General features: G+C 38.9%; 1 protein-coding gene across 2 annotated transcripts in view; it reads right to left on the bottom strand.

Moving 5' to 3' along the window:
- The window catches only part of ITGB1 (integrin subunit beta 1), a 44,503-nt gene that overhangs the window by 22,427 nt on the left and 4,873 nt on the right, over nucleotides 1-17,203 (bottom strand). Inside the window, exons 2-3 of one of the 2 annotated variants that reach the window (XM_057376510.1) lie at nucleotides 1,479-1,548; nucleotides 1,139-1,224 (exon numbers count right to left, since the gene is read on the bottom strand). In XM_057376510.1, coding sequence (XP_057232493.1) covers nucleotides 1,139-1,224; nucleotides 1,479-1,548 — 156 coding nt within the window. Of the gene's footprint in view, nucleotides 1-1,138; nucleotides 1,225-1,478; nucleotides 1,618-17,203 lie in introns of those variants that run through there. The other variant, XM_057376509.1, reaches the window with a different exon arrangement.

The following is a 17,203-nucleotide window of genomic DNA, read 5'->3' as shown; positions in this document are numbered from 1 at the left end:
GCTTTAAACATTCTTTCTTTTCAAAGTAAGATTACGTAAGTGTACCTTGGTACTCCACAACAAAGTAATAACCATATGCTGACAGAGCAGGGCAAAGACAGACAACTCTTGGGGAATTCGATCAGAAAGTAACACCCATAAGCAAAACCAATCCTTAACTTTGTTCTGAACAACAAATTACCATTACTTCAAGCCTTAAAAAAGTTCTAACATCAAATATAAATAACTAAGGCTTCTAATTGAGAAATCTGGCAATTCTGGATCTGCCCCCCTACCCCAAATATACATACAAATAAATGTATATTAAAGCTTCTCAGTTTTTGATGAYACAGACCTGCAAGAAATCTGACAACATAAGGCCAAATTATAAAATTAGTCAGTTTGATTAAATGTTGCAAGTTTATAAGCTGGTTTGGGGGGTAGTAAGTAGGAAATATGTGGAAATGAAGATACATTATCATCTTCTAGCATGAAAATGGGAAAATTTCTCAGTTTCCAATAAAAAAAAAACAAAGAAGAGCTGTAGAAAACATTTACTTCTGTTTCTATCCTGAAGAAGATACTGGATATCAACATATACTGGTTGTATCTTACATTTTGTAGTTTCCTGAACTTAATTTTTCTTAACCTAAAAAAATACCCTTTTTGTCTCATAACGAAACAAACCACCCACTCACACAAACCTCTCTCYTACTTCTCAAGTCTAAGAACATCAGAAAACTAAAATTTGAAAATCTTTCTTTTGGAAGAAAAGTCCCCTTCAATCTCTTTTCCTACTCCCTACATCTGTCTAAAATTAGCTCTTACTGTAATGCCACTGGAAGAATATAATTAAGCATACCCAGACAGATTCCACGTTGTAGCTCTTTTAAAAAACTGTGAGACAGCCTGTAGGGTCTGTATACACTTAGGATTTAGAAAAGGAGAAGTAAACACATTGTGAAAAACATTTATACTCAAATCAGGACATCGGGAAAATCACAGAATTTCATTTTTTAAGTACAAATAAGTATTGAATTGAAGAACTAGAGGAAACTACTRTTAATGAAAACAGACATTTCTATGCAGTTAAAGTACTCACTAAAGTTTGAAACCAAGGGAAAAAGCCAAACAATATAAAGAGTTTTGCAAGACTTACTGTTTTTTTACACCAGCCACAGTTTGGTCCCGCTTGTATACATTCCCCACATGACTTTGCATTAGCTTTTATGCAGTCGCTTCCACCTAGTGAGGAATACAAATCCATCACTTCATTTATAAAAAGTTGTTAACTACAATAGGATTGTACTTTGTTTCATTCTGGTTTTGTTAACTAAGTTCCARCTACGAAGAGACTATTGACATGAGATATGACTGCTACTATATGACCTACTGCCATTAGCATTTGTCTAATGATGTATTTATCCACAAAAATAACTGCTAAATACAYACAGTTTTAAAACAGTATTAGACTACTGCAGTGCAATCAGACTACTTACCTTGCTGAGCAAATCCATTCCATATCAAACAACAGAGCACGCCAGCACATGTGAGCAATTTGAAATTATTCTGAAAGACAAAAACAGAAAACCAAACTGGATGATTTATTGTATGAGTAAATGCAAAAAAAAATTGCATGAAGCTGTGGATATATAACAGTGTTTCAGAGGAGACAAGAGACATGGARCAAATGCAAATAAAAAATTATCTTAGTTTTACCAGTTGGACAGTTTTTGCTCTAATACAAACCATGTTTGTCGGCTCCACTGTATTTAGAAGACATCAAAAAGGATAGCTTCTTGTATTATGAAATGCTCTTATGCTAGGTAAACTAGCAAACTATGAGAAATTTGGAGATGCTGATCACTTGGGGGGAAGAACCCAAACCAATCTTTTAACACCTTATAAAAAAAAAATTATGCCCTGAACAATACCAGAGAGAGACTTCTAAATAAAGATACCACAGCAACACAGGACGGAAACAGAGCTTCTACACTCACATCTCTGTTTCAAGACAAACACCAGGGCCCTTTGCAAAACATCTTCTTCGGAATCCTCAAAGAGCATTTTACAAACTAACTTTGGCCTTTATCCACCAAACTAGAATTTTCCTCTCAAATTTTCCAGCATACAGCATCTTTGATATAAACTCCATCCCTATTTTGTCTTCAGACAACAGTAAATCAATGGATACCACCCATATCAAAGAAAAACCACTTCGTTCATCACTATAAATAGTAATGAAAGGCTCAATTTTTCTAAATTTTTCCTAGCTAGGGTCAGCTGTCACATCTTTTAAATTTTGATACTATTTTAAATTCTATTTCTCATTTATTCATTGCAAGAATTCTGAACACTTAGACAATAATATATTGCAAATACCTTGCAATATAGCTAAGGAAAAGCAAAACTGGCAGAATCTCATAAAATGAACAAATACGTCCTATTTTTTGTAAAAACTAGCAACAAAGCAAACAACCCTTTAATTAGTGCAGGACTTGAGCTTTGCTTTTCACACAATGAAACACAGTTAWTACATTGCACATCAAGTCAGACCTAACATTGCTCTAAAATCTGATGGGGAATGTTTCAAACAGAAGCCAACCCTTTGCTAACAAATTGTATCCAACAACAATATTAGAAGGCTCATATTTTTCTGATAAATCATTTTGGCTCACTCTTCAGTGGATACTATGGTGAGAGGCCAGGCAGTGAAGTTTAGATTCATGAGAATTAAAGCGAATATTCTGTTGAATTACTTTGATAGATTTTATGCACAAGCACAAAAGAAATTACTGATTTAAAAGAGCAGAAAATATTGAACTGTGAATTATATCTTACTTAACTTTTGAACACTTAACTTTTGAACACTACTTATTGAATATATACAAATCAAATCCCTCTCTGCACATTGCTGCAGGTGACCAATCCTTCATTTGGAAAAACTCTTCCAGGAACACTTTTTTATTAAGCCCGTCTATAAACAAGCACCTAAATTCAACCTTTGTGCAACAACAAACCATGATCAGAGGGTAACAGTGACCCAAAGAAAGCAAGCAGGTGGAAGACAGGTGAAGGGACTGAACCAAGGCTTGGAAACAGTGGTTACATAGTTAAGAGCAAACCCACCGGAGTAGGTACCTGGACCGCATTGCCTTAYCAGGTTGCTCAAATTTTAAGCTCCTTCTTTCCCGGTTTTATGGTAGGTACCTTCAGCAAACCTTGCTTCACTCAAGTGAAAGAGTATTTTGTTACTTGAGAAGCAGTTTTGCTTTTAGTACAGCCCAGAATGGGGTGGGCTTTTCAGTAAAAAAAAAGCCAAGCTGCTGGCACCAGCTTAGTACCATGTATTCAGTTAGCCTAGWCAAGAAAATGATAAACAGTTCACCTTTTTAGGGCAGACTAAAGAGTGGATGCACAGCAAGTCCACACAGTCCATATAAATAAGTCAGCAGAGATGTGACACAGTGCTAAAGCTATGATTAAGACCATTTGGGAGAGAAACGTTCCAGTGGAAATGCATCCGCGTGATGAATGCAGTCTGGGCACAGACTCCCGGTGAAGTTAACAAGGAAAATGTCCTTTCCCATATATGGCTAAGCCAATGCCTCTCCCAGAGCAGGCACACGCAGCTCGCTTCCTTTACCTCCACAGCTTAACAGCTTTTCCAGCTGCCGAGCTGGAAAAACACGAGCAAAGATCTGCTAGTTTGGAGTCAGTTCTGACTCCCGTCCAATTCAAGCAAAGCAATGCACACCCTCGTTCTCCAGCCCTCCCCTCGACCGCTGCAGCGTCAAACACCTTCCCCTGCGAGTCCCCAGTCAGCACCGGGAACTGCCCTCTCGCAGATTTTTCCATGGAGGGAATAAACCCAAACAACTCCCAAGTACACTAGATGGCCAAAGGAAGCCTTTGGAAACCCGTGGTTGCACTACAACTAAATGTCRTGTCAGTATTCAATCACAGATGACTGGAACAGAAAAAAAAAACCAAAACACCCAATTGTTAAAATAAATGAATTAATATTTTTATGAACATTTAACTATTTTCTATTATACTTGTTCTCCCCTTTCTAAATGCGTGAAAAACATTYCATAATCTTTGAAGAAAAAGTGGTTTGGTTTTTTTTCTCCCTGAAAAAAACCAGCTTGACGCCAAGAGACTGAAATCTCTATCACCACTTGGATCCTTTTTAAAAGGCTGCAAATGGTGTGCTGTTGAAAAACTGATTTTAAAATTATTTCTGCATATTTGTGAGCCATACTGTATTCTTGTTAAATATTTTAGGAAAACAAACACAGACATAACCTTGAATGTTTGGATTCAATGCTTTCCAAGTTGTTTTTCTTTGCTTTTTCAACATACAGTAATGCTYGAAGAAAATTTTTTATTTATAAAATCAGCTTTGATGGAAATCTCTGGAGCTTTTAATTTGAAATGAGAGATTCATTAAGTGACGACAGAAAAAAGGAAGGATTGTTTCTCCCTAGAATTCTGAATTTGCAAATCAAGTATTTAGAACCTTCACATTCTGCTAATCATCAAGATATTTAGAAATTAACCACTCCACAGTACTGAAGCCTTTTAAAATTTATTTATTAGAATGGYAACAGCATCTCTGCAGAAAATTAACTGTGTAAATTGAATCAAAGAAAAAAGGTAAAGTTATACACACATTAATTCCTTTGAAATTAAATACTGACAGCTATGCTGCTCTCCTCTCACCACTCCCCAGCTCAGCTCTGCCACAGGTCACAGTTTATACAGATGTTGAAGCAATATTAACAACATGTTAGGTTACTGCACAGTATTATTTCCCTCAGCTGAGCCGCTCCTCATCTGACCCAGTAAAATCCCAGTATCCACCAAGCTGATGGCAAGCAAAGGAAAACACTACATGGCATCTGCCCCATGTGCATTCTGAAATGTGCTTTACTGCAAAGCTTTCCACTGAAATGTGTGACAGCCCACGGGGGAAATGTTTAAGTGCGCCGTAAGAGCTGCGATGTTGTGCAGAYGCCACCTTTTTGAGGCGGCATCCAGACAGCCAACTTACTCATATCCCCACACACCACTCTAATTGCACTTATAAACCTAGAAATAAATACACAACTCACACTTTTGGACTTGTGTTCATGCTTCCCGCAGCCYGACACCTCTTTGCATGAGCTGTGTTTTCACAGGTTTAAATCTTGGTTCCGAAATGCTGCACGGAATTGATTCCTCCTAGAACTGTTGTTATGTTTACAGCCACTTTCACGTAGTGCAAGGATGGAAAGTCACGTAAGAGAGCTGCCCCATCCTTCTTGTCGATTATTTGCTCTTGTTAATCAAGCTCCAGGCTGATTATTCTTACTGCTTTCTTTTTTGATCAATGCCATCATTACTTCAGCCACAATAGTAATGGAGGGCTGGAGAAAGGAARGTTTTGTCTGAAACTAATCCAACAAAGGAAGTGTCTTGTTTCTTCCGGCTGGGTACAAAACCGCTTACCCTGGTGTGGCAGAAGTGGTGAGATGAGGATGGAGAAAAAGAGGACTTGGAGAGGGTGGGGAAGAAAAAGGTCTTGCTGCTTAGCCACAGCCTGTAGTTGTGTGCTGGACTACGCTGGTCACTGGCCAAGCCCCTACCCCCAGGCATGAAGGCTCTGGTTAAAAAAAGAGCAGGAAGAGACATGTTTCTAAAATAAGCAGAATGAAACAGTCTCTGGAGACGCCTGTTYCAGGACTCGATGGCTACCCTGCTGGAACAGTTCCTTCTTCCCTCCTTCCAGAAGGCTCCCTAGCATTAGCTGAGTGTTATACTTTTTGGCATAAATTTTATGGACTGGCAAAAGAAATCCACTGACATTTCTGAAAAAGGAGTGGGGGAAAAAGAAGGAACTGAAGAAACCAAACAACCCTAGAGATATGGGACAGCAATTAMACAAACACTACAAACCCCTAGCAATGACCTGTAAATGCTCTTGACAACAGAACTCTCACAACAGACGTCATTAATTACAATCCCAAATTTTCCTGGACATGAAACAACTCTAAACATATCTGCTTGTACACAACTACTCATTGCAAAGAAGCAATTCACTACAAAAGAAAGTGGTAAAATGGTATCCTGCTGCTCTGTCTTGAGGGACGCATATTGCTGAGTAACACAAAATTACAAAAGAAAGTGTTTTACACGAAGGCGTTACTTTCGATTAAAACTTCCAAGTCTGTGGTGGTAGATTTTCCCACAAAYACCAAATTGGTAATTCTTCATTTATGATCTTCACAGCTATCTTATTTACTTAATCAGTGTTACTGTGRTACTGAAGCATAGTTGGAACACACTGCACAGTAAATTCAGGACTGCATTAAGAAACTACATGATGCATTCTTCATTAAACAAGGACAGATTTGGGATAAACACTGGCAGTTGAATCACCAGAAATTTTAATCAAAGAACCCAATCCTGAACCCAGCCTGCAAAACTATTTGTTCCCTGGACACAGACCAGGCCTTCACAGAGGTTCAGCTCCTGACCTTGCATCATCAGACATGAGCTAGCAGAGCAACCCCATGTAGGGAAAGTGAATTTGTTGGGAAAAGTCAAGATGTAAAACAGAAATGCAGTCCCAAGAGCAGGACTTTGAAGCTCATCAATCCAAATGGGAATGCTAGGGGTAAGCTTTCCTTCAACAGCCTATCTACCAGCCTATCAGCAGCATGGCTCAAGACCACAACGTTTCTTCTGCCCCAGCAACTTCACAGATGTTAATGAAGCAGGTTTTGAGCTGCTTGCAGTAATATAGAAAGAATGGGATGTTATCCCAGACTGAAGTTCAAAATAAAAAATTCTTTAGCACTGAAGTAACTTCTACACTTCAAGGTTCAGCACATCAAGACTGCTTACTCAAAAAGTTTCCTGAGAGAACTTTCAGGCATAACTACTTCAGCTACCTTGAGGCTACAGCATAAAAGAATCAACAGTATTTCACACTGGACGTAAATTCTGTCACTTATTTCTAAGTTAASAGAACAAAACTTATTTTTAAGTTAATAGAACAAAACAAATCTCCCAATACTCATCAGAAAAGCTTACATAAACATAGTTTTAGCAAGGCATCATACACTATAATACTATARAATAAAMCAGTTAAGAYTTAAATTTCAATTACAAGAAAGTTAAATTCTGCAAGAAACTGATTTTTTGCATAGGKTAGGGAGACCAGCTCCTCCATTTCAGTATGGTTATGTAATGTTACCTGCCACAATTTGTGTAGGTCACTTGTAAGTTCAGAAGATTCCCCTGAAAGGCTGGGAGTCCAAAAGGGATGAGAATACAGATTCCTGCATGCCCCAACCATGAGAAAACATATCACAATTCTACAAGTTTAGCATGGAAACTAAAATAACTAGGCTCATGTGCCAGTAAGGTAGACAAACATGAAGAGTAACAAAACTGCTAGAACCCATGGTTTACTCATACAGGTCTAAAAAAATTCCCAAGAAATCAAATAGCTTAAAATTCACCAAAAAAGACTGRATGCAGTGGGAAAAATCAGTAGGTGTTAGGTTCTAAAATAACCTTGTGTCTTTTTGTTGAAATCCCAGCACGGGCACCATCATCACAGGGCCTCTTCAGCTGAATACATGAAAACGCTCATGTACAAGTATGAGCAGGCTGAGGCCACAGCTCATGAGAACAAAGCTGGAAGGCTGTTCATGGTATCTTGTGTCCCCAGAGTATGGGGTGTTTGTTAGTTTATATAAGACACAGCTGCTTCAAGACTGAACCACTAACTTCACAAGCACTCAAACGGTTTGACCATATTGCTGCTTTTATATAGAATTTACTGATACTTGTTCCTGGGTTTCACAGGAACCCTCCAATTACTGACAGCTCTCAATAATGCTTGAATAATAAAAGCAACTGGGTATTTTTATGAAAMGTGTTTTTTGGGCTTGTTTTGAATTATGGAATGGAAACAAATTTTCCCAAGTTAGGTGTGTCACTGCAGGGAATTGGGATGGGGAAGATTTTCCTTCCTGGAAGACATAAATTTCCTCTCTAATCAGAAAATATACAGGTTTTTAAATATACATAACAACTGCAGATGATAAAGTTTTCTGCTATATGACATTTCTACACTCAGAAAAATAAAATGCAGTAGATCCAGCTGGGATACGAGAGAAGGTGATGATGGATCCCAGATATTTTACAGCCCTGTAGCATATACTGGAAGTAAGATAACTGGGCTTCAGTTCCTCTTCAGCTCCAAAGGATTTGCATTCTGATTTCCTGGGAATGTTCTATCACCCTACTTGATACACTAGATTTAATTAAACCAAAGTGCTACACAGAACAAAAGACACAGAGACAGAAAATGAGCTGATCAGTTTGTCTCTAGTTTACCTACTTAAGGACTCATGGCTGGATGTAGATAAAAATATGTAAGTGGGTGTGAGGAGCSAACTTAGTTTTGATTTGTCTCAACACCGGCTGTCAAGAGGCCTGTGGCACATGAGCCAATTGCAGAAGTCAACTACAAGATGGAGGAAATCCTTTCTCTGGGGAGACTTCACCTGGTAACACCTCCCATGGCACAGGCAGTCAGCAGGAGACACTGCATCCCCAGAGATGTTTCTCCAATGGCATGGAGAAAGGTCTCCACCAAGGGACTGCAGAGGAAGGGTGGGCTGGCCCAGTGGTCTCCCGGTCAGCAGGCAGACTTTGGGAGGGGCCAGGRGGTATCAAAACTAACTGTGTCATGAGCTCCAGGCTTGCTCGCTGAATTGTTTGCTCCTTGCCCTGGCCCAAGACTGCTTTTTGCCTTCTTTGCCCTGGCTTCAGCCTGCCTTTTGGCTCTTCAGCCCTCACCGGCCCTTGCTCACCTCCATGTATCCGCCTTCCCTCCGCTGGGCGTTTGGGGGGACGCCAGCTGACTGCCGAGCCTCTGTGCTCCTGGAYCCTGCCCTGCCCCTTCGACTGAYCCAGCCGCCGCCTGTCCTGCTTTCCTGAATCACCTGTGTCCAACCCTCCCTGCCTTCAATCTAGCCTGCCGCCACAATCCTCGCTGGTTGTGCACCTCCTGCCCGATCCCTGCTCACCACATGTCCATCGTTGTGGAGCTGTGCCTGTAGAGCAGCTCCTCTCCAATAGCTGCGCCGGCTCCCCGGCAGGCAGCKTGTACACCACAGCCCCTGCCGCTGGGACATGGACAGCACGCCCCAAACCCGCTGGCACTAACGCCAGCTTTCTCTCTGTCTCCCCCATCATTTTCCATTTTCCTTCCTCCTTTTCTGTCTTTYCTAGCCTTCTTTTGTGCGGCAATTATTTCTTCCTTTTTGTTTTTCATTACCAATAAACAGTTCTCAGATACAAGGTTTGTCTCGGTTGACTTAATTTCGTTCTTAACCAGCTAATTCTGAAAGAACTCCATGCAGTTCCCCACTTTGAAATTCCAGACACAATGGATTCCAGATACTGTYCCCTGTAATATTTGCAGATTTACARCAGAYTGTCTATCAGAGAACTTTATGTCTCTCACCAAATGCTCTCAACTGTACGGAACTGAAGGTACACAGATGTATGTTCACACTCAGACATCTAAGAGAGCCAACACTGCAAACCTCCTATGTTATGGATGACTACTCTGACCAGTGCACACTGAGCTGAAATCCTTCTCTACTTCACCAATCCATACTAGATGGACTTCTCTAAAGAAGTTAAWGGACTTGAAGTAAAGTGAATACAATGAGTTAAAAAACAGGAAGCTTCTGGAAAGCCAGAAGAAACTTAAGGAATGCAGACTTTTACAGAACATAGTAAACYTATCAGGCAGGGTAGATTACCATGCCTTATTTCATTGTATTTCTACATATGTTTAGCTGTGCTTCTGCAAGTGTTTTCACGTGCAAAATCTACTGATAATTCCTCTAAATGACAAACTCCTGCAATCGGCTGCAAACCTAAATAATACTCATCACAAGCAAATGTAAGTGCCATAGCAAAAGGAGACTAGTGCTGTTAAATCCGACTCAGTTTATTCACAGAATACTCTGAGAAGGGACCACAAAGATCACTAAAGTCCAACTCCTGGCCCTGCATAGGACAGCCCCAAGAATCACATCATGATTTGTCTTTTCATAAAGTATTTCTATTTCAGAACCCACATATGTCCAAATTTCACGTTGGTGACAGTGACAGAAGGTAAAAGAATGGGAAATAAGATGCACAACTTGAAGATCCAGCTACTGACAAAGAGCCTTCACTTGTCTAGTCAGCAAACCCCAAGTGCAACCTTGATCTCTTCCCTTTGTTCTCATTCATGCTTTTTGGAGAGCACTGTGGCGTAGGCAGGACTAACACTGGTAAGTCAGCACCGCTTTTGAAGGAGAGACCTTTTTTCAAACACACTGCCATGCACAGACAGCTTGTAATTCATGACTAAATTTTCACAGTGCTACCATACCACAAATCATTATTAATTTAAGAACACCACTTTGCTGTATTAACCATCCTTGTCCCTGGCTTGGTTCTAACGCATACAAAGAGTCTGTTTGTATAACATTTTATTGACCYGTTGAATCATAATTTGAAGCCAAGATTCCAGAATTTAGGAGTTGCGGTGGAAAGCGAGTTCAATGCTTGAAAGGCAGGTAGTACTTAGACACAGCTCACAAGAACAAGCAACCTGAGCATGATGCCCAGATACAGGAAACTGTTTAAGAGCCAAGTCAGGTGCTCCTTCTCATGAAAATGTTTTTTTTATTTCGTTATTTTAACCAGGCAGTTTTCCACAAACTGCAATTTATAGTGTAAACTCTGACAACGGTATTTTGGAAAACAAGACTAACGACCAGGTGTATTGTGCCTAATGTTCAACACTAAATTAGGAGCGAAATACAACTTTGCATAGTGCGCAGCAGAGCCCTCAGAGGCTTGCAGCTACATCTAATTAAAACACTAAAGTAATATCCTTTAACTGTTGATTACCTATGGCTTACACCCAGTTTAAACTGGAACATTAACATCTTCCTCTAACAATCCAGTTTGTAACTACTTTTTTCTCTATACTCTACACTTCTCCAGCTGTTGAGCTTATGAAATCCCATGTTGGTGCATCCTGCCCACAGAAAGCTGGGATTCTTACAAGCACATTATGAAGTTCTTTGATTTTTAGGCAAGAACAAAACACTAAAACCTGTTCCTATGCTGCTTATGCTGGCACACAAGCACCCTGCAAAGGCATAACCTTTCCAAGCCTAAACCACTAACACACCAAGCCCACTGCAACTGATACTGTGATTGAAAGTGTTTGCTGCATCTACAGCACCTCTATACATGCACACCTAGAAAGTTTCCTCTTTAAGGATAAATATACAACTTGGATGTGCATCAAAAATAAAAATATGTAATTTTTTTGCCCTTAAAACAGTCACTGTCAAAAATATCCCTTTTCCATTCTCTTTCCAATGTAAATTCCAATAGTTCAAGTACATCACAGCCTTACTGACTCAAAGCATGTTGTCTCCAGAAATTTGTAAGAATTATGACCATACCCAATCTCACTGTTAGRAGCAGGCATTTTTCTGTAACAAGTATCTGCAGATTTTTATTATTACAGGCATCTCTTCACAMAACTGTGATTCAAACAATTTTAAAAATATATTGTTTCAGTACTTTTTAAATACTTTTAGAACCATCAGTTGTTTTTGCCATAATAGTTTAATTTCTTCTCTAGTCCATTTCACTTTTTTTTTTTTTTTGGTTGGAGAAAGTGTCAACTGAATACTTAACTTGTATATGTAGGTCTTTCAAGTCTATAAGACCCCTTGGCTAAGTTTAGCATGTCCCTCACAGATAGATTACAATTAGGAATGCCACATAATGATTTAAGCCATTCTAGTAGAAAAGATAGGGGTTGGTTCTGTGTGGTAGTATTAAATTGCCACACASTCTGCATCACTTACTACTCCCATAAAGAAACTATTTAATTTTGTGCAACTTAAACCTCACATTTATCCACACAGGGGAAATGAAAAGTTTAGTTAAGCATATAAATATAGCTCTTACACAGCTGACTGTAACTGATGCTTCCGAGGCTATACTGCCTCTCCAGGACTGTCACAACATCTGGCTAAACTTACTCTAATCCAAGCTTTTCTGTTAAAGGAAAAGAAGAACAGAAGCAGGTATGTTCTTAAGCAAAAAGCTAGAGAATTTCAATTAATAAAATGTCTCACTCATCTATTTCTTTAAGAAAAAAACAATTGCAAATGTGTTGCTGGCTATTGCTGCACGTACTGCAGGAAGCCAACAGCTGGCACACCTCAAAGAGCAAACTCAGCGGAAACTCATCTGTTGTTACATGGCAGAGTTCACCCACCAGGAGCTATCATTAACACTCAGAGTACAGTTTCAGCAGCCAAAACCCAGTTGAAAACTAACTGCAGCTGAAAGGATCAGCAGTGCTGCAGCATCTCCAAAAACGCAACCTCTGACCCTGCACTACCACTCAGGAACCTCTATCCCGAGCCAGCTCCACTTGGACATTGAGACATCCCTTTCCCCTCCATGTCAAAAGCCACTTTCTGTAAGCCTCAGTGAAAACCAGAGCTCCACATGGACAGAGGAGAGCTGAGGAAACAGCCTCTAAGAAGGGGCAGGTGGCTGTCAGACTGACTGCCCTTCAAAATTACACTGGGCTCTCTTGCTGTTAAACCAGCCTAAATTCAGGCTGTCATGGGCCAACCACCCTACGCTGATCTTGGATGAATTGCTTCTGAATGCTCTGTAACACAGCCAGCCAGTTTGGTGAACTATTCCAATTTTATTTTTACATGTTATCAAAATTAATTAGTAGGCTGAAAAAATTAACAGAAGCAAAGAACAAAATACTGAAGGATTTTCGTTTGTTGATATTTGTTCATATTTTAATTCAGAATTTGAATGGCAAACACATAAAATAATATTTACAGGGAGTATTCAAACATTTAACATCAAGTTTATAAAGAGAKTCACTAAAAATTCACTATTCAAACACAATTTGGAAAGATACTTGTACTGAAACAGCTCACGTCCTCAACATTCTTTCAATGCCAGTTAAGTGTCCAGAAGAACGATCACACATAAATAATAAATACCTGGTCATCCCACAGAACTACATACAGCCTTATAAATCTCTATAGATAATATTTTGAATATAATTCTGTACATATTTAATTTTTCATACATAAGTTATGTAATTTTGTATACATAACTAATTATGATTATTAATTCAATGACAATGATAACTGGCTAGGCAAAAGCACAAACTGAAACAGTGGACTTAATCCAGATTTTGAGGCAAGTCTGAACTCTTGTAAAAGCTCACCAATCTCAGGGAAAAAAAAAAACCCTTCAACTTTAAAAGACTTTTTTTTTAAGAGAAAAAAACCAAAAACAACACCACCCAGACTCATCACAAAGTACTTCATAAAAAGCAGTCCTGGCCTGAACAATCCACMTATTCATACACTTCTGCTGCTTTCCAGATCAGGATTTTAAGCCTGGAGTCCACACTCTCCTCCTAAGAGCACTGCAAAAGATAATAAAAGATGAGGTTTCTCACCATAGCCAAGTACATCTACCAGTTTGCTACTAGTGAAATGAGGAGATGGCTCAACTTCTGCAGACCCTGAAATTCCCCACTTTGCACCCTTCATCTCTCTGGTGCCAACTGCAGATGATACTTTCACCTCTTAGCTGTGCCAGTGGAACAAGCTGAGCAATAACACCTTGCTGAGCTATTTCRCACCTGATCTAGCAAGTTAAGATGCATTAATCAAGTCAGAAGAGCACTGAAGCAGGCACGAGCAGATGCTGTGAGGCTGCACAGCAGTTTATGCCAACTTATCTCTGGACTACCACAGTGCCACACGCTCTCGCTATGAGTTGCTCATTTTCCCGTTCCTCCCCTGGCTCTGAAGCATCTCGCTTGCAATGCACATGCTCACCCAGCTGAATCAACTGATCTAGCTGAAAATTAATTTTTTGCCAAGCTGTTTTTCAACCAGAACAGCTATTTCAATGACTCMATGTACAGCCTTATAACTTCCACTGCTGATGCAAGGAGGATGGCAAATCTGTACAGCTACAGGYAGGAGGGACAGTTGAGACCCTCAATTGGTATAAATTGCTGCAGAGCCAGGTTTCTATGAAAATAAAACACAATTTCAGTTAAATTCATGGTTCAAAAGCCCCTGGAACATTTTATAAAATAGAAATTTAGGTAATTTTGAAAACCAATTGTCTGCTGCAGAGTTTTGAGTTATCACTAATGAGGGAGCTTTTTTTTTTTAAACTCTGCAGAGACATAGCATTAAAATTGCTTCCAGCAACAAGCAAATGTTAATCATATTAAATACAGACATTACTCATTTAGAAAGTGAAACTGCATTGTGAATTATGCACCAAAAAGAAGCAGTATCTGTGCAAACTCATTACTATCCTAACACTCTCCAAACTGGTCAGTTGGCAGTGGTAAAAATGCTGGCAGCAATCCTACACAGTATAGTCACTGCTTAAAGCTGAAGTTGAGTTTTTCACTGAACTGAGATATCTGCAACACGGCTATGTAACATTTTAGTTTAGCCTTTGAAAAGTTATGTAAATGACATCTGTAGTGCAAGGAGATAACTCACATATAGAAAAAAAAAGGTTTATTGCTGTTTATTGATTTTATTATGCATTTTTAACAACCTATAGCTGATACGTACAGCGTGTTCTTCCAAAAAAGGAAATCTGCTGTTTCCTTTCTTATGCTGAAGTCCACACCCAGCAAAAATTACACTGAAGTTCTTGAACATTAATTTCTCACAATGATTTGTATTTGCATAGATGTGACAAAAACAACACCAAAAATCATTCCCTGTTTTTGAACTGCAAGGTAAAAGCAAAGAACAAATAATAATCTCAAATGTCACACTTTCAGATGTTTTGGAAATGCACAYAAATTATATTCATACATAACTGAAAGACAGATTTTTAATCTATTCTGACACAAAACTAGCAAGTTGACAATTCAAAAACTGTCAAGCCTCAGATGGGCCCTAGCATGCCTTTCAACTTTGGGACAATCTCTAGCTAGCATCAGAAAGCGAACACAATAACATACAATAAACACAACCTTGTGAAAGCACAAAAGGAACCTCTGAGAATCTAACTCCTGACTTTATCCTAAGCACACCAAAACTAATTTCCTAATGCACAAGAAAATAAAATATCAGTGTAATAAGAAAAAAGCCCAGCCAGAGCACACTGGCAGCACATCAACCTTGTTCACCCTGGCCAACYTTGTGGATGATGATGGCAAAGATTTCCTCATTTCTCCTTTTCATTAACAGAAGAGGGAGCATTTCACTTGCTGACTGGACAAGCACAGTCTTCAGCCACTCTACTATCAAAGATGTGGTAGCAATATGAGAAGCCACACCGATACAAAATTTATTCCAAATGTAATGATAACTGACTACTAAAATGTGTCATCTTTTGACACTTGAGAGAGTGCTTTCATTTAATATCAAAAAGATTACATTCTTTTGCATTTACCTCAACTTCTGAAATAGACCTTCCTTTAAGTTGTATTCATCTTTATACAAAATCTCTTTTGGTATCTCTGGAAAACCAGCTGAGCGTCTAGGCAGAGTTTATATGTTGCCCATTTAATTCTTAAGCAGCCAAATTTACAGAGGATGCTAGCCAAGCAACTAGAATGCCATGTCCTTCAAATTACCTCCTAAATGAACCCCAATATGCTCCTGGACACTCTGGTTACCTCACTGCTCACTAGGAGAGAATCCTCTGCTTTTATGGAAGATCATTCCTGGCAGGTCCTGGCAGCCTGCAGGGACCCAGAGCAGATGAGGACAGATCACATGGCCTCGTAGAGCAGCTTCCTGCTCAAAGGGCAGRCCCGACGTTTGGTGCCACTGCCCAAGGATAGCACCATGTTAAGACACACTGAACTACAATTTCACCAAAGAAAATTAAGAAACACCAGAATGACAGCTTATCCCCTTTCCCCTTGCAGAATGGACCTCAATATTTASCCCTCTCAATACTTACTTCAAGGGCAAGATTATGCCAAAATACCCATCCCAGCCTCAGGTTTGCTTTTCAGAGACCWAGTACACATTAATATCTAAGATACTACCACCAGTTCCTAAGCGAAATACTGACTCCCTCTAAATAAATCTAATACAGTTATTTTTCTTCRCTTTTAAATAACCACAAATCAGTCATCTTTGAATGAGGGTAAGTTTARTGTTTCAATTCAGCTCAATATATAATTACTGTTTTTCATTCTACYACAAAGGATGAGAAAAGAAGAAAGATTTCTCTTTTTCTGTCCAGCTTCCACATCAAAAGTGCTTTTATTTGCACATCKATAAGGTTAAAAAATTATTTGTTCATAGCTATAAGAGAAAACTAACTACATGCAAGTACTTCTTTGTAATACAAATAAKACAGAGAAATTAAAATTTATAGTTTAAAACAACAAGAATTCATGCAAACAACAGTCCTTTCTCCCGCTTTTTCCACTAGAATGTAGCAAGAGCAGAAGTTAAAACTAAGTGAGTCAAAACCAGGAGTAAGTTAAGCAAAAGTAAGTGATCTCACACAAAATACAAAGCATAAGAAATAAGAGAACCACAAATGAGACACCAATCATTTGGGGGAGAAAACACTGGCATTAGATGTTTTATATGTTGCAGTTTATGAGCATTTAAAGAGAAATCYGCACTTAAACTTGATTTTACAGATTAGAATTTTAAAGAAAGCAATTTTTATAGTCAAATCATTTGCTGACAAAATGTGAGAACTGCATTACTTTAACCAAGATTTGCAAAATATTCTTCTGTGGTAGAAAGAAAGGAATAAAAAGGATAGTGAGAAAAAAATCAGTATCTTCTTAGCTCTTACTAGCAATAACAAGGTTTAGATTGCAGCCTCAGCTTTGTTACTCAAAACTTTCCCCTCTAATAAAACCACAAGAATACTAATGGTATTTTGCTGCTGCTGTTGGAAAACAAAAAAAGCACATGAAACTGCTTTTAAGACAGAAGGCATGTTTCATAACCCATTCTGCAGCTGACTGTAAAGAGAAATGAGAATGATATAGCCAAAAAAATCACTAACAGATTAAAGAACCTCTGCTYAGYGACACCTCAGAGATRATTACAGGTCAAGTAGGAATTCT

The sequence above is a fragment of the Malurus melanocephalus genome, unplaced genomic scaffold (genome assembly GCF_030028575.1).
Source record: "Malurus melanocephalus ecotype Western Australia unplaced genomic scaffold, MMel_1.1 scaffold_280, whole genome shotgun sequence".
Taxonomy (NCBI): Eukaryota; Metazoa; Chordata; class Aves; order Passeriformes; family Maluridae; genus Malurus; species Malurus melanocephalus.
The sequence above is the reverse complement of the archived record's forward strand: the minus strand, read 5'-3'. Positions and strand labels throughout refer to the sequence as shown.